The sequence below is a fragment of the Brachypodium distachyon genome, chromosome 5, assembly GCF_000005505.3.
Source record: "Brachypodium distachyon strain Bd21 chromosome 5, Brachypodium_distachyon_v3.0, whole genome shotgun sequence".
Lineage (NCBI taxonomy): Eukaryota > Viridiplantae > Streptophyta > Magnoliopsida > Poales > Poaceae > Brachypodium > Brachypodium distachyon.
The window spans coordinates 26,282,076-26,292,183 of NC_016135.3; the positions used below are offsets into that span (position 1 = coordinate 26,282,076).

Below are 10,108 nucleotides of genomic sequence, written 5' to 3' on the forward strand. Positions count from 1 at the left end.
TTCTTTTCATCTTCTTTCTTTCGTTTTTTCTTTTCTTTTTGAGCCCTTTGGAGCTCCTTTGTTGCCTGCTTGTGCTCGTGCTTCTTGCGCTTTCTTTTTAATGGAAAAGACACGCCGCTTGGCGTGTTCGAGCAAAAAAAATGTCGGTAATCAAACATACATGAAAGATTCGTCAGGCATCGAGCCTCTCCTACAGTTTTCGGTAAAAAAAAAGAGGCATCGAGAGTTGATTAATCAGATGGTATATACATTAGTGCGTGAAGTTGTTGCTCGATCAGCAAGATGAGTGCAAGGTGCAGGCAGGTGCTGCACATCTTTGGGATGGGCGGCTTGGGAAAGACCACACTTGCCAAGATGGTGTACTGTACAACGACAGCAGAATTAAACAACATTTCGAGCTGAAGATGTGGCACTGTGTCTCAGGAGATTTTTTTTTTTACGGGCTAAGGCAAGTGCTTTGCCGATCCATTAAAGAAGAAGAAGAAACCAGTTTAGTACAAACAGAGAAGGAAGCAAAACCCCTTAGATCTTGAAAAGAGAAAGGAAAAAAAAAACCGATGCCAACAAACCGCTCGGCTGTACAAAGCTCAGCTTACAACTCCTTCGCGAGGCGAAAGAACTCAACATCAGCAACAATGGTCTCCAGCAGCCTCAGTGCAGAGTGCAGAGACTTCCTTACCCTGAAAAATGCGGTGGTTCCTTTCTTTCCACAAATTCCATGCCACGTAAGCCCCACACGTCATGGCCGCTGCACGCGCCGGCGATCGCTCCCCGGCTGTTAAGTGGTACTCGAAGTTGGTTTTTTGCTTCCAATATCACTTCTGAAATATTATCACGCGCTCTCCGAAAGGAAGGCGCGGATGGCCGAGGATGAAGGTGACCATGCAGAGAGCAGCTTGGCAAGCAGCATATGAAGGTGACCACACCGGGTGCTCAAAACTGACAGAGAAAATGCCTGCATGCCAAGCAGGTACATCAAATTTTTACAACACACGATTTTTTTTCCCAATCATGTCCTTATTACAGTCCAAATAATATTTACCCAAGGGAAACCAAACAACAAATTTTGGAACTGACGGAAATCGAAACATTCCTAATAGTAACCATTCAGTACTCCAGTAAATCTGTCACCGCGAAGTTACTTTCAGGACTCTCGAGCATTTGTCGTTTCATTAGATACCAACCCATATTCTTCCAGAAGTGAAGAGTGGTGAGTGTGGTCACAATTTTCACCCAACGTTGATGGGTACAAGGGCTTGCGTGTGGTGGATCACTATCCAAAACCTTGCCTTGCTGAGAAGGTTCATCTGTAAGTAGAGATTGAAAATTATGCTTTTGTCATTCTGAGAGCATTCATGAACTATAATGACGAGCAAATATGGAACCATTGAAATTAATTAAGAAAAATCAGCTGACCGGGAAACCATGTTGAGAGTGAAGAAGTTGGTACTGTTGAGCATGATCCCCTTAAGTTGCAGCTGTTCTTGTCTCCATGTATAACCTCATGCTCAGTAGATGCACTTTGGTCTTCATACTGAACAACTTCCAAATTGTCATATGCAGTTGTCCAGTATTTTTTCACCAAGTCCTGAAATATACAGGGAATATTATTGATTTTTCCAACAAGGTAGTATGTCAACATTACAGATATACATGTAACAGAGAAAATAGTAATTATTTACCTTCTGAGCCTTGTTAAAATTTTCATAAGAAGTGTATATACCACCGAAATCTGCACCAGTAATGCAGTAAAGAGAGTTGAATAAAACGGTAGCATTCCCTTCTTGAATGTAGTAGGAATGCTGTATGTGTTCTTGATTACAACTCTGCGCATGTACAACAATGACGTCCCAGTCATGGTCTGAAATATTCCCACAGTCCTGCGTAAGGTTATTGGCGAGACAGAATTTGTTAGCTGCTTACTGATATCATAAAACTTTCTGGGAGAACATTAAGTATCAGTAGTATATCATTTTCTCATACTTTACGCAGGTTATTCTTATCCTTATTGTAGGACCATAAAAAATTCTGCACTGTTTCGATACCCTTCTGCTCTAGTAGCTTCCTCCTTTTACCATTTTCCGCAATTTCCTTCAGCTTATAGACTGGGTCACTCAGAGATGGAGACGGGTCCTTTTTGGCCGCTGTAAAAAGTAGTGTATCAAACAGATCAGAATGATGTAGCCTAGTATTACATTTTAAGATTACCATCCTTTTATAGAACAGTTATGTTTTGTCGTGTAAAATAATTAATGCGTAAAAAATATACAACTAACCTAAGAAGAGGAGGGAAATACAACGAAAATACTTTTTAAAAAACTGAAGGAATATATATGAATGAGAGTTCTAATTATCTATTCAAAGATAAGCATGTATGAGCATCTAAATTTTTGTATTAGAATGGAAATGCTTAAACTTACCGTACCCCCGACCATCTTTCACAGCAAAAGAATCAGATATTCCTTGCTGGATATCTTCTGGTATGCTATCATCATCAACCATGACTCCTAACTTGAATTTTTTGCTTGGTAACCAACTTGAATTGTCTTGGAATTTAACACCATGGAGGTCAGCCACACCATTTTCCAGCCTTAGATAAATATTTTCCGAAAACAAAGATGGTTTTCCAGTCCGGCCAGATACTATTTTTCTACGGAAGTAGTCTCTGTTCCGCTTCTTATTGGCATTGTTAAATTCACCATCAAGGACAACAATCTTAACTTGCATACAAGACAAGGGCCCGTGTGTGACGATTCCATTGTCACGATCGTATATAGCTACCTTTATTTGATTACCATCATCTGCTGTTATGTCATGTCTTGAATACTTGTCATTACAACATCTGTTCTCAAATTTCATTCTATAGGTTGTAATTTCAGTGTGATCAGAGGAGGTCCTGAAAAATTATGTCAATCAATCAAATATGACACCTTTCCACTAGAATTGCCTCACAGTCTGCCAGGAGTATGCATTATGACATAAAGACTTGAATAATTGATGGTAGTATATTCTACGGCAAAAAATTTCCAACCTGATATTACTATTTTGCTGAACATGTTCTCCAGTTCTCTCCATACTCTGTCAGAGAAACAGATTTGCAATTGTAAGTCAGAAAGCGCTGCAAGCAAATTCAGCTATAATGGTGCCCAGCTGTTCAAAAGGTTAGAAGAACATCTAAAACTTAAGCATGCATTTCTTTACGCAATTAATCTCACTTTTTTTACTATAAATATGTCCGGCCGTTTGTAATGAATAGATCCTGTCACAATCATATGATGTATTGGCAACACATTAGTTGATGACATATTGGACTTTTCCTCTTAGTTTGATTATTTAGTCCTGACAATAGGCATGACTAATATTTTCACCTAAATTCCTCAGTTCAAGTAGATGGCAAGATTTTCAAAAATATGCCTCCAGGCATTGGATCACTTGTACAGTTTTTTTTTTTAAGATCTTTTTATTCTTGGATAGATAAATCTTCCATAGTATGGTAAAGGGTTTCTATAATTTCTTTTGTTTTTCATGTAATCTCTGTTCAATTTATTTTATGTTTTGCAATACAGCTATACAAGTGCTGCGGCGTCTCCCCTACAGTTCCCCTTAAAAAAAAACTGAGTCTGGCATTGCTATCACATGGCCATTTTTAGTGTTCACCGATTGCATTCTCGATAAAGCTTTTGTGTCAACTGCATCCTCTGTACGCATAAAATTCCAACCATGAAGCCTAGAAAACGTAAGTAAATTCTTACTGAAATTAAGGTGTTGAACCGTTCCCGCATCAGCTGATGGAATCCTTGCATCTCTTTCTGCAAGGTTTCGAACCCCTTTGACACACATTCCATCTTGTTGGTGAGTATCTCAATCTGGCTCCCGTATAAATCCTTATTCTCCCTATTATGCACGTCAAGAAGAACAAGAAAACGGTTCAAGAACTGAAGAAAATATGAAGTTTGGGTATGAATGCACAGCAGAGACATCAAGTAAACAGATCGAATGATAGGTAAACTGGCAAGAAACCCAATCGATCAAAATCATCAAAAATGTAAACAGGTAGCAACTTGTGGACTCCCTCATTATTGAATCAGGTTTACATGTAGCAACATAACCTTTTCCCTCAACTCTGTTACCTATCCAGAACAAAATTATTAGGAGCGCGCCCGGTGCTCCATTTGTAGTGGGTGCCTCAGGAGCAGCACGTACACCCACCCAGGCTTGAACCTGGGCAAGGAGACATTTTCTTTCCCTCTTTCAGTTTATCTTGCGTGTGGATCTAATATCCACGCAAGGAGACAAGAAAGTGAGTAAACTCAAAGGAGTAAGAGAAGAAAAATAAAACTCAAAGGAGAGACAGCAGGGAGAGAAATGAATCAGATGGGAATTGTCAAGAGACGATGAAACATGGCATATGAACAGCATCAACGGCAATATCATTAAGCTGCAGCCTGTCTACTTCACCAAATGTTGAATGTTTTGAGAACTGACACCAAATACTGAATCTTCCTTCCAACAAAAAAGTACTCTTTTTTGCCCTAGGTACTGTTTTGCATCGTGGATCTAATGTGTACTTACATGAGGAAAAAAGAAAAGGTGAAGTCCTGTTAATTAGCTTCTTGGAACAAACTCAAAGCAATACATAAACAGCTGATGCGAGCATGGGAGAGAGAACTCACTGGCAGCAGCGGCGGCATGGCCGCAGCCGCTTCGCCGGCGGTGGTCCCCGCTGGTCCTCGCCACTCTCACCGTCGCGGTCCTCCTCCCTGTTCTTCCGACGAGGCCGAGAGAGCGACATCGCCGGAGGTTGAGCAGGAGAAGCAGAAGGAGAGCACGGGAACGACGCGTGCGCCTGCTACAAGTGGAGTAGACTTTGGTCTCTGGGTACTGGTTTACTGGAAGTCGAGCTACTTGAGCGTACTCTACTCCAGTATATATATAAAACGCGTCGAGAGTACAGACTACAGAACAACGGGACGACAGGAATAATCGCCGGCTTTTCCTCGCTGCGTGCAATGCTTATGCACAAAGAAAGAAGATCAGCCGTCCGTGAGTTTGTATTGGCCAGCGAAGTACTCAATTGTCGGTCTTGAGTGCCAAGTTCGTCGAAACTTCGCCGGCAAGATTTTCAACACTGTAACGCGGCAAACTGATGAGGTCTAATTGCGATGTGGTAACAGTTACTCCGCGTCACTGATTTAGAGTAGTACTCCTACTACTACACTACTACAGGATCCTTCATTAGTAACAGGCGGAAAACAAGCCCCTTGCTAACTTCCTTACTGATGTGTGCACCATTAGTGTTCTTTCTCCATCACTGGCGGTCACAACACAACGCCCGACACTGATGGGAATTTGAAGAAAATAAAAAAAAAGTGGCCGGTCCCCGGCCAGCCCCAAATCCACACACCAGCCCGTCGACCTCACCGCACCGTCGTTATCAACTCCCTGACGTCGCCGTCGACTCCATGAACGCGCCACCCGCACAACCTTCGCCGTCAAATCCACAGCCGCCACTCATGCCGCTGTCCTGGAGATGTAGCCGCTACCGGTCGCCTTCAATGTTGTCGTCGTCCTGGGGATCCATGGCGGCCGAGGGAGGGCTGAGGTCGAGCTCCATGGCTGCAGTAGAGAGAGAGAGAGAGCGTGAGAGCGAATGGAGAGAGGAAAAGAGAGGAAGACTTACCGGCGGGAGAGAGGGAGGACGGATCCTGGCCGGATCCGCGGCGGTTGGGTCGGTGCAGGCCGGATCTGGGCGCGGGCAGCCTCCAAGCGCCACCCTGCGTCTCCTCCAGGCGCGGGGCTCGCGGGATGGCGGCAGGTCGGGCGCGGGCCGGCGGATGGGTGCGTGGGTGGTGGAGACAGAGAGATAAGAGAGAAAGAAGTGGACTGGGAGGGTGCCACCTCACCGATCCAAGCCAATCAGAATGAAGCACACACTGTTTGTGCTTCTTTTTCATCAGTGTCGGCCGAACATAGCAAGACCGCTACTAGTAACTGAGACATATATTCTCTACTTTGTTTTTGTTTTTATTATTTATTCTTTCACAATTTAAATTAGGTTATTGGCTTGTGCAATTCACATTACTTATCATGAATGGTGACTAAGGACTCAAATGGTGATTAAATTGATACACAGTTTGGTTTGATGTATCAAACTATGAGGTTTAAACCCAAAGTTATAAAACTTCTACAAAGATAGTCCATAATGTGAAGCATGTACCATTTAAAGTTATAGTATTGACTTGTCATATTTATCCCAAGCTTGTATACACATTAAATTTGGTCTAAAACTATGTCATCTAAGTGTGAAAAATAACAAGTTTGTACTACATAGTTCATTTTTCAAATTTTAACATATGATATTATTTTCCATCATGTCAAGCAAGAAAAACTAAGACTTTAGCAAAAAGAATCACATTTTGCTGATTTTTTATGAATTAGTTATGATTTTTCCAATCTTCAAAGGTCTCTGGGCTCATCAGTGGCGGGCCTTGATATTGAGCCCGCCACCGATGTGTGCTTTTCTGAGTTTTGTTATTTTTCACATTGAACCATTAGTAACGGGCCTCCCGGGGAGGCCCGTTACTGATGATTAGTCATCAGTGACGGGCGTGAACGCGACCGTCACTAATGTTGGTCATCAGTGACGGGCACGTAAGGCCCGTAACTGATGATGGTCATCGCATTGACTTCCATTTCACGCCTTCGCTGACTCTGCTTGTCATTCGGCTCGGTGATGAAAATCATGTAGCTTTGGTGATGCTCCTTGTACTCATTTCTCCCAGCATAGCCTGGGATCTCCTGTTCTTCCACCTGATTGACAGCGTTATTTGCTTGAGGGGGTCTCTGGATCTGCGCATTCGTGCCTGTCAGCGGAGGAGGGGGAGGTAGCCGACTTGCCTCGCCCTTCTCGGCCCGTTGCATCCAACTACACTGCCGGGTTTTATGGTTCGCTGGCTTGTTAGGGTTAGTCGTGTGGAAACGACAAGGTTGATCCAGCATCACTTCGAAGGTATACTTCGGCTTATCTTGCCAGGGCTTCTTTTGCTCACCCTTCTTGACCCACTGCCGATTTCCTGTCTTATGACGCTGGCTTGAGCGGGCATCAGGTTGATTCTGAATTGCAGCAACATGAGCTGGCCCATATCGGTAATTCGGCCTGTCATCTCTCCTCTTGTTGCGATGATCTTGATGATCGTTTCTCCGGAACGCCCCGGCTGGGTTGTATACTGGCTGCTCCCTTTGAGGCTCTGCCGGCATCAGCGACGGCTGAGTCGGATCACCGATCGCGTACATGTTGGCTATCCTGATCATCTCAGACAAGGTGGTCGGCATCTCTCTTTGCAGCTTCTGCCACAGCATGCTGCCGTGCCGACATCCCTGGGCGAACCATGCTATGGCCTGCGACTCCACTATTCCTTCACAGGAATTGCGGAGATTGTTCCATCTCGTCAGGTAATCCCGGTCGGTCTCGTTGTCTCTCTGCTTGCACATGGACAACTGCTGAGGGCGATTCGGCCTCTTTGTAAGTGCTAGTGAAGTTGCTGACAAAAGCTTCCTCGAAGTCGATCTAGCAGTTGATGCTGCCTTCCGGCAAATTGTTCAGCCAAATTCTTGCTGGTCCTACAAGCATCTGGGGTACGTAGCGCACCGCCCATCTGCGGTTGCCGCCTGCCACACTTACCGCTGTGACATAGTCTTCCAGCCAGTCTTCCGGCTTAGTGCTGCCGTCATAGGTTCTCGTACCCCTGGGCAGCTGGAAACCCGGTGTAGGTCTTTCTCTCATGATCCGGCTCGCAAAGCAGCATGGTCCCGGAGGGCCTTGCTCTTCCAACAACTCATACAGGTATATTCGGTCAAGACGATGCCGGGCATCCAGGGGTGACACCTGCCTGTTGCCGACCCTGCCTCCGAGTGAGCCGAGGTTATCGTGTTCCCGTCTGATATAACCCTCGTCGGCCAAGGCCGAGTATCCGTCATCGTAACGGTCATGTCAGCGATCATCACCTCGATAGATTGGGTTTTGCCCAACACCCTGCTTTCTCGCAGCAGTATTGGGTGCCGGACCCCGAATTCGGTGTCCTTGATCATGCGAGTAGCGCTCTTGCTGATCTCGGCGATTACCGCCAGGACGCAGACCACTCTGACTGTCATCGACCCTCTTGCCTATCTGTCTCTCGGCGAAGGCTGGATCAAAGCGCTCAAGCTGCTTGTCCCGGCCAGAGGTGACACTTTTGTCCCTCTTGCCGCTAGGCGAGGACACTTGTCTGTCAGCCCGGCCGCCGGCATTTGTGGCCGAGTGAATGACTTGTGATGCACCGGGCTTGCCTTGCATTCTCATGTATGCCTCATTTTGCTCGTTAGCCGTTCGGAGCAGCTCTTTCACGTGCAGTTGCTGCTGCCGAAGTGCCTTTCCTATGAGATTCGGCAACTCCTCAGCCGCAGCCTCGGCAGCCCTGAGGTTCTTGGAAGGGGTGCTGTATTTTGGCTTCAGGGCCGAGCAAAACTTGCTGACACTGCTGGAGCACCCCTGCCATCTCTTGCTATCTCGGCTTTCAAGTTCTTACCACGGTTACGTACTTCTCCAACTCTGCTAGGGTCAGTCAATGCAGTACAACTAAGACCATGAGCTTTGTTATACTTACGGACCGAGATGTCGAGCTGCTGCCGGGCGTTGGCGACGTCGACGGCCTCCTTCAGCAGCTTCTGCCTCTTCAAGTCCAATTCCGCCTGCAGCTGTGCCGGGTTAACGTTGGACGCAACCGGCGTAGTCAGCCGCTCGATGGAGGCCTGGATCTGAGTCGGCTTCGGCGGCAAGGCCGACGTGCCGGCCTGGGCAGCAATGTTCTCCGGCTTCTCCAAGGGGAGCTTTGCCGTTCTTCCGGACTTGGTTTGGGCCGCGCCGCCTCCTGCGGCGTCCTTTCCTGTGTCGGCACCTTGAGCAGTCACCATGACCTCCACACGGTCAGCGGGGCAGTCGGCATGCCGACCGCGAACCGTGCAAACGGCGGGTAGATTGTCGGCCACCACCACCTGCTCCAGGTACCTGCAAGGACGGTTAGTAGCGACGTAGACCTCGTGCATGCCGAAATCGATGAAGTGGCCGGCACAAGGGAGCGGCGCGCCGTTGAAGCAGATCGTGTTGTTGTCGATGAAGCCCAGAGAGCTGAATCTCTGGACCAAACCGGAGACGACGCGCTCTCCGGTGGCGAGGAAGCTTCCCGTCCTGATGAAAACTCCAGCCAGCGCCGCTGCGGACCCCACGGTGGGCGCCAATTGTCGTGGTGGTGTCACGGCAGATGCCATGGGATGGCTTGAGTTGGGGCCGATGGACGATGGAGGTGTTGGAGATATGCCCTAGAGGCAATCATGTGATGATGTATTCATGAGTTATTGTTATTGTCCTTGAACATCATCACTGATATGTATCAATAAATACGTGATTTGTTTGTGAGACTATGTATTCTATGATGTTGTTCTAATGGTCCCTGGTCATTGAGGTTATGCGGACACATAACCTAGACTAGTAATGTGAATCAGTATGATGACTATGTTTCACAAGTCATAGGGCAAGGTGTTGCCGACTGATAGCATGGACTCGACAATGAGATTGTTGAGTCGGACAGACCCGCACTGAGACACAACGAGATGATTGTCATTTGTTAGTCTCAAGTACGATGTATATGCCAGTCCTAGACCTGAGGTCATCGCATGAGCTTGGGATGTGAATTGGCCTACTTAGGGGTTGCCAAACGCTACTCCGTAACTGGGTGGTTATAAAGGTAGCTTTCGGGTTTGCTGAGAAGCATGCTGCGAGTCATGGTTGATCAAGATGGGATTTGCCCCTCCTGTTCGGAGAGATATCTCTGGGCCCTCTCGAGTGATCAGATTCGGAAAGCATGGCCATGCGACTTGGGTTAAGTGTTAACCCGTTCGGGAATCTGTATCACAGGAACGAGAAGAGAGTCGAGCTATCCACAAGGATGACAAGCACTCGCCTTGAGCTCAACACACATATCGTGAGGCAAAAGGAATGTTGCATATGACACATTATATGGTTCGTCAATATACCTTGTGGTTACTCGGGAGTTGGCACGTGCTGCTAGGCGCC

General features: G+C 46.5%; 1 protein-coding gene across 2 annotated transcripts; it reads right to left on the reverse strand.

Annotated features, from left to right (window-relative positions):
• Positions 1–509: 509 nt before the first annotated feature.
• Positions 510–5,823, reverse strand: LOC100838743 (calmodulin-binding protein 60 B). Of its 2 annotated transcripts, none has more exons than XM_010242238.3 (8): positions 4,674–5,823; positions 3,753–3,894; positions 3,032–3,078; positions 2,421–2,896; positions 1,984–2,144; positions 1,683–1,880; positions 1,417–1,588; positions 510–1,307 (listed from the first exon to the last, which is right to left on the reverse strand). In XM_010242238.3, the coding sequence occupies exons 1-8, from the start codon at positions 4,790–4,792 to the stop codon at positions 1,108–1,110; spliced, it is 1,515 nt and encodes a 504-aa protein (XP_010240540.1). In that variant the 5' UTR covers positions 4,793–5,823; the 3' UTR covers positions 510–1,107. The 2 variants fall into 2 exon arrangements, with proteins under 2 accessions (XP_010240540.1, XP_010240541.1); XM_010242239.3 differs by lacking the exon at positions 4,674–5,823 and adding an exon at positions 4,131–4,641.
• Positions 5,824–10,108: the final 4,285 nt, after the last annotated feature.

Bases quoted from the DNA above. Each gene is read 5' to 3' on its own strand.
- LOC100838743 (XM_010242238.3), bottom strand. From the start codon at position 4,792: ATGTCGCTCTCTCGGCCTCGTCGGAAGAACAGGGAGGAGGACCGCGAC. The intron at 3,895-4,673 runs GTGAGTTCTCTC...CGTGCATAATAG, and splicing joins CCATGCCGCCGCTGCTGCCA to GGAGAATAAGGATTTATACG. The intron at 2,897-3,031 runs GTTGGAAATTTT...ATAATTTTTCAG, and splicing joins CAGCAAAATAGTAATATCAG to GACCTCCTCTGATCACACTG.